The sequence below is a fragment of the Pomacea canaliculata genome, linkage group LG13 (genome assembly GCF_003073045.1).
Source record: "Pomacea canaliculata isolate SZHN2017 linkage group LG13, ASM307304v1, whole genome shotgun sequence".
Classification (NCBI taxonomy): domain Eukaryota; kingdom Metazoa; phylum Mollusca; class Gastropoda; order Architaenioglossa; family Ampullariidae; genus Pomacea; species Pomacea canaliculata.
In genome coordinates, this window is record NC_037602.1 from 4663499 (window position 1) to 4680021 (window position 16523).

The 16523-nt window shown below is 41.8% G+C and overlaps 1 protein-coding gene across 1 annotated transcript in view; it reads left to right on the forward strand.

Annotated features, from left to right (window-relative positions):
- Positions 1–6841: 6841 nt before the first annotated feature.
- The window catches only part of LOC112554604 (protein unc-13 homolog B-like), a 197052-nt gene continuing 187370 nt past the window's right edge, over positions 6842–16523 (forward strand). The window contains exon 1 of the mRNA XM_025222483.1: positions 6842–8534. Coding sequence (XP_025078268.1) covers positions 8510–8534 — 25 coding nt within the window. The 5' untranslated portion in view covers positions 6842–8509. The remainder of the gene's footprint in view (positions 8535–16523) is intronic.

Below are 16523 nucleotides of genomic sequence, written 5' to 3' on the forward strand. Positions count from 1 at the left end.
TTGAAAGATCATTTCTTTCAGTGACGTTATCTAACTAAACGATGTGCAAGACCTTTGGGATTTTGTGCAAGTGGACTTTCTGTTTCACTGTCGCAAATGAACTGGAGATGATAATGAGAAAGAGGAGAATGAGAGGAAAGCAGTGTGTGGGAATGAATGTGTGAGCATCTGCATGAATGAGATACAATAGCACCTCTACATACGAGTTTAATCTGTTTCGCAACAGAGCTCACATGTAGAAAAATTCGTATATTAAAACTATTTTTCCCCATCTAACATAAAGAAAATAGGATTCATACGCTCCAACTCTCCCACAGCAGCACAATTTATATTTAACTATATATGTAAATAGGGTAAAAGTACTGTATAGTAAATGTCAATGGTCCAAAAATATTTATCAATCTTACCTTGGAGGAGACGAAGACTGTCGATAACGGAGGTTGCCAGGTGGGGAGGAGGGAGGGAGCGGGAGAGCAGACGGGTGCTGAATGAATCATCTGATGAGACAACTGCACTGTTTTTAAATTGAAACAATTAGATTTTCACTAAGACTACTTTTTAAACTTAAAGGCTGTAACTTTATTGATCACCTGGTTTGGTTCACTTTCATCTTCTGCATCATCAGAGCACAATTTACCTAGCGCTTTACGCCACGAGCTCGTTATGTCGAATTTTCCCTCGTAAGACAGAAAATTTTCACAAATTTTTGGCTCGTATCTCGATTTACTCGCAAATTGGTTCACTCGTGTGTAGAGGCCTTACTCTAGGTCTAAATGGTGGCTGGATACGATTGACAAATCGTAATGTATTCATCTAAACAGTGAAAATGGATGGTTTATAGCATGGACGGTGCTTGCATCATTGCAGCTAAGGTGTGCACATGTGTTAGACAGGAAGTAAACTAACGGTGCATGTAGGCGCCCTAGATTCTCGGTTTTGAGGACAACGATGATGTGGCAGGATGGAGGGGCGGATGATGACAATGACATTTTCACTCACACAGAGAAAGTTTAGTCACCGTTTGTCTCGTCGTGGCTGGTGACCTCGTGATCAGTGAGAAATCTAATCACTGTCATCGAAACTAACAATGTGAGGGTGGTTGTCTGTCTCTGCACCATCCACCCCGTTCCATGACACTCTCCACGATGCATTAAGGTCGCTTTTGTGGTTGTGTCAACCCCGTTGTTTTAAAAGAATCAGGCACTCTTCTTTCCCCCACCCGACACATCCCGCATCTCTTTGAACGCATTCCTTTTCACATACGTACACAATCATGCGAACAAATTAAAATAATTGTCAGAGGACTATTTCGGATCAGGGTCAGGTTCCTCATGCGTTCATCTCTCTCTTGTTTTCCCATATATAAATCCCATGTGTGTGATATATAATGACCATGACTGCAGTCCTTACAGGCAATTGTATGTATAAAATAAAAGACAAAAAAGACATGAAAGTTTTGCAGGCATGCTCAACCGAGGTCGAAAGACACCTGATAACACATGTGAGTGGTTTGTCGTTCGTGAAATAGATGGAAAGAGCGACAAGACATAAACAAACACGGACTGACTTGTTTATGACAACGGAATATGTTGCGATCAATATATCACAGCCTACCTAGACAATAGACATCACGTGACATTTCCCTGCGCAACATAAGCAAATGTTTATCTCGGACATGCTAGGTGAGGGACACTATAGCGGGGTGGTCGTGACCAGCTGTTTCTAGCAGAGCAAACTTTTTTTTAAATTTATTTTTATTTTTTTATATTTGTGTGTGTGTAAAGCCACTTCAATCTTTGTCGCTAATGTTTATCTTTCCTTCTCCCTATCTCCTCTCTTTCTTTCTTTTTCTTTCTTTCCTCACTATTCCTGTCTTCTTTTCTCCCTGCGTGCACGCTTGCTGAGCTGAATGCAAGTGCACGTAAATGCATCCACACGATACACAAAAGTGTGCTGAAGGGATGTTTGCACAAGGCCTGCTTTCACAACCGTGCGCTGTACGCATGGGACAATACAGACAAGTTACAGCCTAGACCGTAAATACAACGGATCTTTGCTTACAGTGATGGATTTACAACTCTTTTCCCAAGATGCGAACGTGGTAGGCAGAAGCTCAGAAGGCATCAGGACCCTCTGGTAAAGTGAAGTTAGTCAGGTGTAGCTGTAGCCTTTGCCTACACCACCATGAAAGCATCTCCATAAACATTGATACTGCTGTTTACATCCATCAGAGCAGAAACAATTGTAATGTGTAATACCTGTGTAATAATGTGTGTAACGCCTGCGGCAACCTGTGCGATGTTCAATAAGCTGACAGCTGGTAAACGCCCCCATTGTATAGAAATTGTATAGACAAGACATTGTATAGTTTATAGCACAACAAATAGTACACTTAATATGAATAGTGTAGCTCAGCTTTGAAGTTTATTTCGCGCTCGTGCACACCATCAACAGTTATTATTGTCTTACTTTGAGGCAACCAATAATCGACAGCGGTGTCAGAAGTTGAAGAGTGCAACCGCACTGATGACACGAAAACCGCGCTCTGGCATGCGCGTGCAAGTTTAGTGTGCTTGAATGCTCTCACCCGTGATCACGCGCAAATGTACGTAAGCACACCTGTACACACACACACACGTGCATGTGCATATGCGCCAAGCGGAGTACAAAGACCTTCAACCACGAAAACAAATCTAGGTACTCTGTACAGGAAGTCCCATAGCCGCCAGCCTGGTTTTTCCACGGAACATCGATTTCATTGTGTGCTACTCAACCCCCTTGCATGCTCCGCTGCTTACCACGGTCCCTCGTGACATCCGCGCCACACTGCAGGAACACAGCCACCCGTTGCGTAGGCTTCCTGTGCCTTAGTCCCCATGTCCTGGAGTTAGAAGCAAAAAAAAATAATAATCAGATGCCACCGAGGCTGCTAAAGCAGGTTTATGGTGCAGCTGTATGTGATGTCATTGTTGTACATCAATATGCCTTCCTTGTCAAGGCCACAACGAGATGAAGACTAAGAGTATGTGTTACCCGAGTGTGTGCTGTATGATGCTGTGCTGCTGCTGCAGAGTCGGTAAAAACGTCTTTACTGTTCGATCAAAGTTTGTCTGTCTAACCCTCTCCCCTCCACCCGACATGTAAACCTAATACCAATCATAGCATCATCATTGTTTAACATTCCAGAAAAAAATTACATCGAATTTTGACTGGAATTGAAAGACGGCTGTCCACCAGTAAAGATAGGTGGGGGAAAAAAAAAAAGGAAAAGTCCAAAGTCGTGATGTGGGAGGGGAAGAGCAGTCCGAGGGGAAGCCGAAAAACCAACAAGTCTGGAAAGGTACATAGTTCCGGTTGCGCCTGTTTACTGCCTATGTCCGCGATGAAAGCTCAGTCAATAGCATTTGCTGGAAAGGAAGGTTGGGGGGGACTGGTTATCTATAGCCGAGTCTCTGACAAAAGTTCTTTCAAGCGCGTGCCAGCTCAACACGAAAACTGTGTTAGAGTGCGTGTGAATGAAGGAGCGATGGAGAGAAGAGAAAGAGCAATACAAGAACGCACGCAAACTCTCCTTTCACAATGAAACAGACTATCGACTTTTGCGGAAACACCCTTCCTCACCTCCACAGAATTTAAATCATCGTTTGCTCATTCTCCTTACTTTTCTAACGTCTGGCTGTGCCTGTGCATGTCGTCAACAAGTGCAGACATGCGCACTGGCGCGGGGCAATGTTCGTTGCCTTAAAAGAACTGGTGGGTTGCATGGTCTCTGGTGGCATTACAGGAAAACAGAACAGTGAATGGTTTTAAGCCTTCAGACTTCTGTTACCTTTGGGGCCAGTTGCACAACACATTTATAATTCTAAACATTTTTATGCCTTATGTCTATTTAGATAATCAGTTTAATGGAAACAGCGCATAATCTTCAACTAAACTTGTTTTAAATAAGATAAAATTGTTTAAGCCAGATTTTTGTTCCACTCAGCACGATTTTATGAGCGTTTGTGCAACACATCTTTCTGGCAAAGGAGCTAGTTTGGGAAACGTTTCAAAATTTGCTTCTTTAGAACAGTTTTAAGTTTTAGAAATATGTTATGCAACTAGCCTCTTGGACCTGACGTAGTCAACGCTTCTGGTCGTGGAAGCGTTGGGGAAAAGCTTTGTCTCCAAAGACAGAATGAGCTTCAAAGAGAGCATTTCCCAAGCGTTTTCTGCTTACGTCAGAAGCACAACATTTGCCAAGCCTCGTTGCTCAAGAAGAATGAATTAACATGTAAATTGGAAGCATTTGCTGTAATTTCCGCTACGACTACTGTTAAACAAATATCTCCCCGTCTGGGCTTCTATCTCTTTACATGCATGGACACCTACATGAGTGCACGCGCACACACACACACACTGTGTTCTTGCGAATGAGCATGTGTGTTTGTGCTCAAGATGACTGTAAGCAACCTCCAGAGTGCCAGCTCAATGCCCTGCAATCAGGGTACATGTAAGCATCAGCAACACGGATTTAGACCCTGCAAAAGTTCCGAAACGGGTGTTAGGCCTGTCGAGATGCAGGTCGATAGCATAATAATTCACCCGGATCGAATTTCACACAGAATAACCAACCGGGTACGGCATGACACTGCCTCCATGGTCGGTTCCTGAAGCTGGTTAACACACTCGAGAAACCTTGACATTGGTGCTGCATGCGCTGCAGTCAACAAGCCGTGTAAAGCAATCTCCTGAAACTCGTTTTTTTCCAAAAAAGAATCATAAAATTAAACGAATCCATGCAAATTTTATTCCTGACACGCTAAGACCCGGATTGCAATAGTACTAAACAATATATGTGAGTGGAATGGGAGAAAAGGTCACGTGACCACACACACACATGATGTCAGTGCATGCAAACACCCACTTATATATATATATGTTCATAAGTGTGAGCGAGTGTTATTTGTGTACAGAAACAAAAGAAGGGCAAAGAATGGATGGAGATGGGGTTATTTACTAGGAGATGCACGAGCTGAGAGAGAGAGAGCGAAATGAACGAAAAAAGGCGTGGGCCGCTGATGCGTGACAAGCTGAACAGAGAAACATAATAAAGGGCAACTCCTATCTGGATCGTTCGTCCCGGCTGCCAGGAAATGGACAGCTTGAGCAGGAACCCTGAGTTGCCGCTGGACGTGCGACTCTTGGCAGGCTAAAGTACCCGGTGGAGTCGTGCGCCATGATGCATCGTTATAACGTCTGCACCGAGCGGCTCGCTGCAGCTAGAAATGAAGTGTGTAGCAATGTGCATGGCACGGTAGTATTTGTGGGGTAAAGGAGCGTGTGGTCATGTGCATGGCACGGTAGTATTTGTGGGGTAAAGGAGTGTGTGGTCATGTGCATGGCACGGTAGTATTCGTGGGGTAAAGGAGTGTGTGGTCATGTGCATGGCACGGTAGTATTCGTGGGGTAAAGGAGCATGTGGTCATGGACATGGCATAGTAACATTTTTTGGCTAGTGAATGGCAGCATTCCATTTGTAAAATATTATGATGCTCTGTCGATATCTTAAGTATCATAGAAGTTGTGCCTCCAAACGTGTGAATTAATAACTGATGACTGGTCACTCCTACGTTAGCCAGCTGGCGTAAAAGAAACTTGTTCAGCTGAAGTTTATAGATCGAGACAAAAGTCAATGGGAGGAAATAGCAGGTCCGGTGAACAGAGAGGCTGCTTGATCTGACCATTATCATTGCCAGCGACATGTGAAATATCTCGACATCCAATCTCTGACGAATCTGGCGCATACACCCGGCACAGGTGATTGACACGTGAAGTTTAAGAAAAGTAAGTCAATTGGTTTAATGAGGATGTTTCAAGAGAATCAATACTTGCCCTTGGATTTAACATGTTCCATTAAATGAATGGCTTATTTTTAATTATTTTCATTAGCAGGCTAATTTTTGTAAATTAAAAAGGAAAACATTTATCTTACTTCTGTGCTGCAGTACCACAATATTATGATTGTTCCAATGTTTTATCATACGTAGGAAAAATAGCATCTATATATATATAGACAGAGAGAGAAAATGAGTGATAACTGACTGAATATGACTGAAAAACTGCTTTCACAGCACAATGTGCTCAATCGTTATAGCTGGTAAGAAAGAAAGCCAATGCTGTTTTCGTAATATACCCTTGCATGAGAGAGAGAGAGAATGAGAGAAAGAGGGTGTGAGAGCAGAGAGAAAAATAGTATGGTATATTAGCAAATTATTAAATTGTCGGGTTATGATGGTAAGAAAGTAACCGCGTTCAGGAGATGGGATTAAGAGGATAAAAATAAAGCACTTACGTGTGAATAGATCACAGTTTATATGCATGTGACCCTTTTAAACTTGATCAGTAATATGTAGATGTCTGATAACGTATTAAAGCATACCTTGACTCTTTATACATTGGTGGCTATGAATCACAGAAATATACCATACTGAATAACCTTGCTTACATTCTAATTTCTTCGCCATTTTAGTTTCATCTCCCTTTTCCAAACCATCCCCACCCCACCAGAAGATGCTGAGAGATGACGTGCCCTTTATCCTTTGTCCCAGCAGCCAACGAGCAGCTTTCGTGTGGCGATGCATGGGAGCGCCTTTCATTTCCTCGCATTACTTTCCTTGTTGCAGCTCGGTCTCCGCGGATCTTCAATCAAGAGAAATAACCCGCCCGCCATTACAGGGCTGGACATTACGGGGTTCGACTTGCCCGCTGATTGACGTGAAACTTACATGCGCGAGCCAAAACACGTCACATCCGCCAAGCGGCGCATGCGCTTTTAACAAGATGCGCCGTCAACGCAAAGCTTTCATTAGCATGGCTGCGGTGTGTCTGCGTGACGGAACCGTCGAGAAAATCTATTACGTTCGACCAAAGCAAACTGTGTGCTGTTCGCTAGAAGTTATCTTTTGCTGCTCGGGCGCTGGGCTGCGCTAACTCACACGGAGCTACAAAATGACTGGGGTTGTTGTTTAATTGTTTGTTTTATCGTGTAGAACGAGCATTTCGCAGATTCTCATACTTTTGTGACGAGTTTTCAAACGGCGCGGTTTTTATTTTTTTAGATTTATCGGATCCCTTGCGCTGTTAAAGTCGGTTTGATGAGTTTCAAAGCTCTTTAGAGCGTGTATTAGTGGACTAAACTGATTGTAAAGGTGGCTTTGCATATCAAGAGAAGCTTGTATTTGCACAAAGAATATATATATATATATTCTCTTACTTCAAGGGTTTAAATAACAACAAGCCAACGAAGACTGTAAATTTCAAAAGCAAACACACAATCGTGTAGCTTGTTTATTCAACTGGATGTATTCTGTAGTGAAACTTAAAAAAATACTGCGTAGAGTCTAAGTTGAAGAGGGCTTAAACAAGCCACTTTGTTTAATTAACTGGCATTTCTCGACGGTTCCGGCTATCGACGGCGAAAAAGGAGACGGAGAAAAATTCTCTTTTGTATCCTAAGGGAAGTAGCCCTTGACCATTGATGAGAAATGGACGCGCGTGCCAAGACCGTTTACATGCCTAAAGATAGGTTGGGCTGTCTCTTTGACTGTTGGTGGAGGGTTTGCCTGGTCTCCGCCTTGAGGAACATCTGACTTTCGCATTGGCCGGATGACAGTAAGGAAAAGGCGCTAATCGTTAACTGGACGAATGGATGTATATGGACGTGTTTGTAAGCCTTGCACCCTTTGCCAGTCGGTGCGTCGGTGAAACTAGTAACGCTCCGTAGACCGTGGCGACATAACTCCCCCGGACCCCACCACCACCACATCACCACCACTTCGTTACCACGTGACGCAGGAGTTATTTCCAAACCGATCTCTTCAGTAGCACGCCAGCTGTCAATCAGGACTTGAACCTTCTGCTAAGCCAGACTTAGGCGAGAGAACGTTTCAGCTCGCTCGCAGTCTGTGAGGCTGTCGCCGCGGCACAGGGAGACAACGATGGATGGAGGGATGGTCTCGGATCCAAGCTGACCTAATTTGTTCATTAGAAATTGACATCGGAAATCGTTGACCGAGGCTGGGAAAGGGTTCAAAAACACGGATTGCGGTCGACAGCAGCAAGCAACGTATGCCATCAACCCATTTTCGTCCCAGTCTCACCAACCAATACCCGACTGCATAGTGTAACTTACCCTACTCCTACCTACCCCACCCCACTCTTTCAGTCATCACACAGTGTCTACAGTACTTTGAAGTGAGGACCAAAGGCGACGTTTTTTTCTCGGATGTCGTCGGTCATGGCTTCCGCTGGGAGACCAAACGTTGGCGAGCAGATAAATGGTTCGGTCGGGACCTCAGGTGCGGAAGTCTTTAAACTGTGTCGCGTGCTGGTGCCAATGTGGTCTGCGACAGGCGTGTGGCTGGCAGTTTAACGGCGCGGACTGAGCGGCGATGCCTGGGCGCCGAGGCAGAAACTGATAACAGTCAGCATCTCCTCACCTGGCATGGGGCTCAACTAATTGCCGGCGATGGCAACCGTGGTCGTCGTTAAAGGTGAGTACAGTATCAGTCCACACACACACACCTGTGACACGGTCAGCTGAAGTGTCTTTTAGCTGTGACACAAGGTGTTCCCTTCAACGCAACGCTTTTAACCCTTTTCCCTGCTCCCTGGTTTCACATGATGTTGAGAGCTGCATCAAGTGTTCTGAATAAAATGTCGGGGGAGGAGGTATGACAGGGGATATATATGTCTACCATGTTATATTTTGCTCAGTACATCACTGATATGTGTGTACTTTATTCGCTTAGGTCTCTTCATATCTTTGTATCCTCTTTCTCTTAACGTCTTCTACTTCTCGTTTTATTTCTTCGTTTCTTTCTTTGTTCTTTACCTCCCTTTTTCTCAATATCTGATGTTTCGATGAAATGCGTGTGTTCATGTGAGAGAGAGAGAGAGAAAGAGAGAGAGAGAGAGAGATAAAAAGAGAGAAACAAAGAATGAAAGGATGGAAAAACACTAAAATTTTTCAGAATTGTTTACATATTTATCTGTCTGTCAGTGCCTGACTTCGTGTATGCCCTTAAAATAAATCACTTCAAAATACTGAATATTTGTGTCGGGATGAATAATTTATCTACAAAGCAGTCCATTTCCTGTGTAAGCGAAATTTGTTTTCTGCTACCTGTACACGCAGCAGCTGGTCCATGCCTGTATTGGCAGAGGTAAATAAGTGAAGAAATAAGTATTGATCATGCTGTTATTGACGGCAAAAGGGGTTACGACTGAGAGAGATCTTGGGATTGCAATGTGCGGGTGAGGGCTGAGAATTTATGGGTGTGTGCGTGCGAGTATCTTTAAATACGGATTTTATATATATATATACTTACTGAATGTACAACAAGTAAAGTGATGAATACATGTGAAGTGGCGACAGACAAGAATATACCGAGATAGCGAGAAAGAGATGGAGTGAAGAGGGAGAAAACGATTGTTCTGGGTAATTTTTCTTCCATAAAGTATCACGGTAAAATTTATTTACGTATGTACATTTATAACGGTAACACTTATCCACGTAAATATCCGCTAAAACACAATATTTTTCCATGGTGATCAAAATAAAAGATTCCATCGTATTTCGTGACCATGAAATCAATAGAACTAAATCTTGCTAGGGAGGTGGTAACTCATGTGCAATCTTAAAGATAGATTACTATCGAAACCCACCACCAGTCTCCCTCATCATTAAAGACGATATATATATATAGCGTGCAGATGATACTTAATAATGTCAGTCTTCTCTAAGCTACACTGAATAAAACGGCATAATGGATAACCGACAAACAATGCAAAGCACTAATCGAGGTCTAAAATTTAGCTCTGCCCATATCTTTTAAAAGTGGCATCCCTTCAGCAAAAAAAAAAAAAAAATGTTCTGTCGCTTGGAGAATAGATTCCAGAGAACGCTCTGGTGCACCTCAAAGTAAGGGACAAGCAGACACGACAACTGTTGCTCACACACAAAACAAAACTGATCGATGCTACTCCAGTCCTCATATCAAATTACTCCACTTACTCCGCTTAATGTGAACCTATTCCTTAGAGAAGTAAGCTAAAGAATATAAGCCTTCGTTGTATATCGATCCTAGTTCCTTCTCCATTGAAAATAGTATACAAAATGTTCCAATGGGAAGTCCTCACTTGTACATTTTGTATAACATTTGTGTAAATTGGTGTTCAAAATAATATTCAGATGGGAATATCTTGTGTAAACTTGTACGCAACAGATATTTGTATGGGAGGCTTAGAATATGTGAGTATTTTATATTCAAAATATATATTTTTCACTTCAGTGTTGTGGACACCTGACCCACCAACCCGACCAACCAGACACCGAATACAGAAAGGCATTAACATGTTTCTTAAAACTCATTTACGATTTTTTTCTTATTTTAGCAGATCTCTGTGGTGTGTATGTGTTTGTCGTGGAGGGAAGGATTAGTGCATTCGCCAGTTCAAAGTTCATAAAGTACAAGTAGGTTTTAAAAAGCGCTGTAAGCCTGATTTTGGTTGGGAAACAGAGCTAAATAAGTTCTCTGATTATTATTTTTTCTCATTCGTCATAAGAAACCTATGAAACTGACCTGTGTTAGGTTATATTGGAAATTTAATGGTTTATGTGAAAGTGTTTACGGGTGTGGATTGTGTACAGTGAGGTTGTTACTGACACTGTATTGTAATGACGAATTGTGGTGTCTTGTGCCAAACCTCCGAAGTCTCCCCAAGTCTCACTAAACTGACAGGCGTACTGGCAACGTACTGACAAACAAGTTCCAACGTAGCCTAACGTGTTGACCAAAGTTGGAATGTACCGAACGCTCACCAAAAAAAGAAAACCATTAGTGCTTTGTGACCTTCACACCTTCACAACTTTACCAAACTCGACATTTGCTAGTTAAAAAGGTCATTTAAAAAATCTTTCTTTAAAATGCTCGAATGTAGCATAAGGCCAACTATCAAAAATTGAATTCCACAAGGGGAAACAGGAAAGTCGGTGCTGGGATCGTTTTATTCCAAAGTGGGAAATATTTTCTTCCTAACTAAAATGAATCTATGCAACTCTGTTTCTTTTAGAGTGAGCTCCGTCTTTCTTCAGATTTCAAATATTTGAAGTCAAACGGCTCTTACTTAATACCAGCACATGGCTCTGCAATCGGAAGCTGTCATCGTGCATTAGTGTCACGACCCTTTTGACTGCAAGAGATCTGTTAGTGGCATTCGACTGCCAGTTGTGTATATTTGCTGCACAAGATGTCGTTGGGTCTTGACGGCAACGTCCAGCCATCAGGGCAAGGTAACTGTTGTGGCGTGCATGCTGTGGTTGTTCTATGAAGCCAGACCTTGTTAGAGATGACAAGTAAATGTGCCAAACATCAACTTCCGCCATTTTTGATTTTTATTTTTTTTTTTTTGTTCTTTTTTGTTTTTGCCGGTGTTCATGGTATCCTTTGCAATAAGGACTAGCGTTCAGTTCAGGGTTAATCGGATGGCTAGATACTCGCTGTTTGAAGCCGACAATTAATGAAATTGCTGTCCAAGCAAAGGTTTTGTATGTGGTATCCGTTTACAGGGCTGGCTGCAAGTGACTCTAAACACATGTTTAGAACCTGAGATGCCATACGGAAAGTAGGGATAAAATAAAACAAGGTCAGTGATAAATGATTTGAGAAAGTAAACGTTTTCTCGAAGAAAAGCAAAAGCACCTATATTTCTCAGCTTGAGGTACGCACAATGTCGCGACAGAACCTGTTTTCTGTTCACTGCGCTAATCAGACCTTTATGTGGCAAATCTTGCCTGTTGAGAACCTGTCTTTCGTTTTTGTTCACCTTTCGGAAATCCCGTAGAAGAAATCTTTATCCCTCGCCATTTGCCGGTGTTTTGAGCAAAGCACAGCACGGAGTTTCTGACAGCATAAGTGTAAAATCAATGACCAAACATTTTTCTCTCGCTAAAGAGTATAGCTTACTAACTCGGTTACGGAGAGAGTGGCACACTTATCCAGTGAAGGTGAACTTTTTTCTCGATGTTCTGTCGTTACCTCATGTTCCTGTTCTTACAAATAACTGAAGTCTTTTCAAAGTGTGAAATGTCAAGTTAGGTGTTAAGCCAGGGATAAATGGATAAAATTGCTTCGTTTTTTTACATACTTATTTAGTTGGGTTTTCGAAACCGGTACTTACATAAAAGTATCCAATCGCCAAGGTCATATTGGAAAGTAGATTTATCAGAGAGAAGGGAGCGAGCTTGAGGTAGAGATGGCGTCTTGATGTTAGCTGTCACGTCTTATTGACTAACTGCACCAAGGGAACTAATGCATGTTTCATTAGTGCGATAAGTTCAGCACCATCGGCTTGATAAACCCTTGAAAACTCTGTTTCCTACCTCTTCCTTTCCACGACCTGAACAGACCGCCATTGCACTTTCTTTGTGTTTTCGATTTCGAAACCGGAAGTAGGGCTTCAGAGCTTTAAGTCCCAAGTGACCATGACCACTTCCTCCAAAGGGGCATAAGCTTGTGCTTTAGGCAGGACTAAAGGCGAACGCTCCTATGCAGAAGGAAAGGGGCAGCTAATCTATCCTGCAATTTCATTAAACAAATTGGTGGAGTGACTTGCTTGTTGAAGTGCACCCACTCACAGTGTGAGCTGATAATGATTATCTGTGTTTCTTTCCATCAAACGAGTGTATCAAATGTCTTTTCTTGAAAACATTTCAGAATTTAAAAAGAAACATGACATTTTGCGAACACTGTGACATAAAGATCATTGTACATATTTTTTCTACTTGATGTGCGGCTTAAAACTGAAGTTGCTTTCGGGAAGAAGTATTAGAAACATCACAGTAGAATAATATCACTTACACAATGGACTGAGCTTCAAGAAAGGCAAAAAATATAGTTTATCAAAAATCTATCGTAGCGTGGGCTTTTTAAAAAATTTTTGCTTTCCCAAGGTCATGCGTCTTTCAAAAACAAAACAAACAAAAAAGGATAGAGAAGAGAAAGAAAGGATGAGAGTGATAGCACACGTCAGAGAAAGGAAATACTTCTCTAGTCCTGTCATGCTTCTGATGTCATGAAAACTATACTTCAAGATGCCCAAGTGCATGCATTCGTTTTGTTTTACGACTAAATATATAGCATAGCAACTATGATCTATGATAATAGCTATGGCTTAGCTTGGAAGAGGGTTTTATGAAAGCGCTTTATACTTCTGAAGTAGTTTTGTTAGAATAAACGTCCTCATTGTAAAATATTCATTGAAGTGCTGGATGTCGATTCGCTACAACTCTTTTTTAGCCAAGATAAGGCACTCTAAAAATGTTCCGATTATAAAACAAAAAATTAAATGCACGACGGAAGTAGACTAAATAAATTGCAGAGAAATCGGCTGTGAATAATGCTTTCAATAGTTTAGACAAAAGCTTCCAAAAGCGTGGGTTGGGCAACAAGCAAACTCAGCCTTTAGATTTCCCTAACAGAGCTTTCATTTGTTTAGGGTTCTAGAAAAATCTATGTTCATGCGAAGAAATGTAGGAGAAAACTAATATTTATGAAAGGTTACAAAGTCTATCCGACTTTCCAGAAATAAAGTCAGTACAGTGGTACCTCGACATACGAGTGCCCTGACATACGAGTGTTTTGAGATACGAGCCGCCGAGCGAGCGATATTTTGCTTTGAGATAAGAGCAAGATTTGAGATACGAGGAATCGCACACTACACCGCTGCACACGACCCCAACATGCGGGGCGGATATTAGGGTCGTGTGCAGCGTCTAACAGTTTCTCCCACCTCAGACTAGACCTCAGTCTGTTCGCTTGTTTCACTCGTTTTCGAAGCATTTTTGATAAGTTGGGTTCGCGTTTTTTGCTTTTTGTACATTTACAAAACATTATCACATTTATTTTTGTAACCATGGGTCCGAAGAAGAAGATGATGTCTATTGAATTAAAGCGCGAAATCGTAGAAAAACATGAGCAAGGTGTGCGAGTAATTGACTTGGCGAGGATGTACGGGTGTAGCACATCAATGATATGTACTGTGCTTAAACAGGAGTTGATAAAGGGTACAACGCCAGCTAGGGGCGTTACAATAATTTCTAAGCCCCGGACTTCTCTCCATGAAAAGATGGAGAAACTATTGACTGTGTGAGTGACAGAGAAGCAGCTTCAAGGAGGAACCTTAACACAAAGCATCATGTGTGAGAAGGCACGAGCGATTTACGGTGATTTGCTGAAGCAGATCCCACACACTTCCACAAACAAAGAATTTAATATGTTTTTATAGAATATGTATTTGTTATTCATAAATAAATGTTTCTTCTTGTAAATACACTTTTTCTTATTCAAAAACACTTAACAAAAACAACTGAGGTGGTGTTTTGGGAGCTGGAACGGATTAATGGCATTTCAATGAATTTCAATGGGGAAAATTGTTTTGAGATACGAGCAATTTGACATACGAGCAAGGTTACGGAACGAATTAAACTCGTATGTCGAGGTACCACTGTACTTGCTGACTCTGTATGGAAAGAGGATGCGGTTTTATTTTCAACATCTTTTTTGCAAAAGATTAAGAGAGAAAACACCAAGCTAATCTCACTGAACCAAAGAATAATATTATTATTAAAAGCATTTCTGTAGCGCAGTGTCCTGCCAGCAGCAAGTTCAATGCTTAACATCATCTCTGTCAAACACACGCACACAGACACACACACACAGAGAGACTCCAAAGCAAAACTAGACATTCCCAGGAAAGGTGGGTCTTAAGAACAGGCTTGAAAGCTTCAAAGGAGGTATTTGTGACGATGGCAAAGCAGTCCAGACTCTGGAGCAACAAGAAGAAGAAGAGAAAAAAGCATCGGCAGAATTTATCCCAGCTGATAAAGTGGCTTTAAAGAAAAATTAACTTTTTCTGAAGAAATTCAAACTTCTTTTTCCTCTTGACTTTATGTCTTGGCTAGTGAGTTTGTTAACCAGCCAGACAGCTATGTCTACCCTTTTTTTCAGATTATCGATACTGCTTTTGTCGATTTTGTCAAGAGCAGCTGTTATAAATCACCAGCCGACTGCCTTTTACCCCTTTGTGTCTTAGACAAAAACTTGACTTTGTGTCGTTCCATGAAATGGCGTTCAATAAGTTACAGGTTTCATTCACCGTGGACGGAAGATATAATGGAATTTCAAATGGCATGCAGGCAGAAACGCACAGATCATATCATAGCTAAAGGAGAGGTCTATGGAATGGGGGAAATAATTTATAGAGAAGGAAGATAGAATGTTAAAATAAAAAAGGATGAATAAATAAGCGAATATTGTTCCGGATTTGTTCCTTTCAAAGCTTTCCTCACATAGGGGGGTCATTATACATATTGCACAATGTAAACATATAAAGGGGGGGTTGTATTGTGCACACTGCACAATTGTAAACAATATGGTGGGGGAGGGAGGTTATAATACTGATTCAGCAATTGTAAACAAACTACAGGTGCACCCTTGTTGCGAGAGTTCGGATCACCTGGCAGTGTGGACCCTAGTGACAGCCCTTGTCACTCGTACTGATGCACGGTGGTGCAGGGCGTGCGCGTGGCTGAAGATGAAAGCGCTGAAGCGTGACGAGCAGATGTTTGCGCAACTGCTCAAGTCGCGTGCACGCCCGACTAACTCTTGATAATTGGTGGTATCACTGTTCAGATGCTCATGCTCCTAGTTCTGTGTGTGTGTGTGTGTGGATGCTTATATGTGGCTTTTTTTGTCCTTTATTTTCTCTTCCTCTTTTCTCTCATTTCTATCCCTGCCTTTGTCTTTTTTGTCCCTTGTTATATCTCTATTATCTCTTTCTGTTTCCTTAAACTTTTTTTCCTCTCTGCTCCTGTCTCACTTCTCACTTCCTCCATCTTTATCTTCTATCTCTTATTTCATTTTTCTTTCCTCTTTTTCTCTTCTCTATCTCTTCTCTCTTCATTATTTTTTATCTTTGTCTTTCTCTCTCTCTGCTCGCTTATTCCTTTCTTTTCCTTCTCTTCTCTCTCTCTCTCCTCTTTCTCTATTATCCCTCATTATTTTCCTGCTCCCTCACTCCACCTCTATTTCGGCTTTCATCTTTATGGTTCGTTTCCCATTATGTCAGCTACTAACACTTTGTGTGCATACCTTTGCTTGCGATGGGCGGACACAAAACGATGCCCACTTAATTGTTTGCTATTCGTCGTTTGTCTTTCATTCTGTAAACAGCGGGACTTTTCGCGGTATTAACATCCCAATTATGGTCATAACGATGGTCACATTTTATTGCCAGTGTAATCCGCGATGCATGGCTCCACGAAATCGGAAGCATCTCCTATTTGCGAATAATGACTCCACAGCTATTTCGGATACAATCAAGCGCGATTTGTTGCTGGCATAGGTGAAACCATTCTTGCGTGTCTTTTTTCAGCCCTAATAGTTTTTTATGCAGCTATTATTCTGTCAAGACGTGTTTAT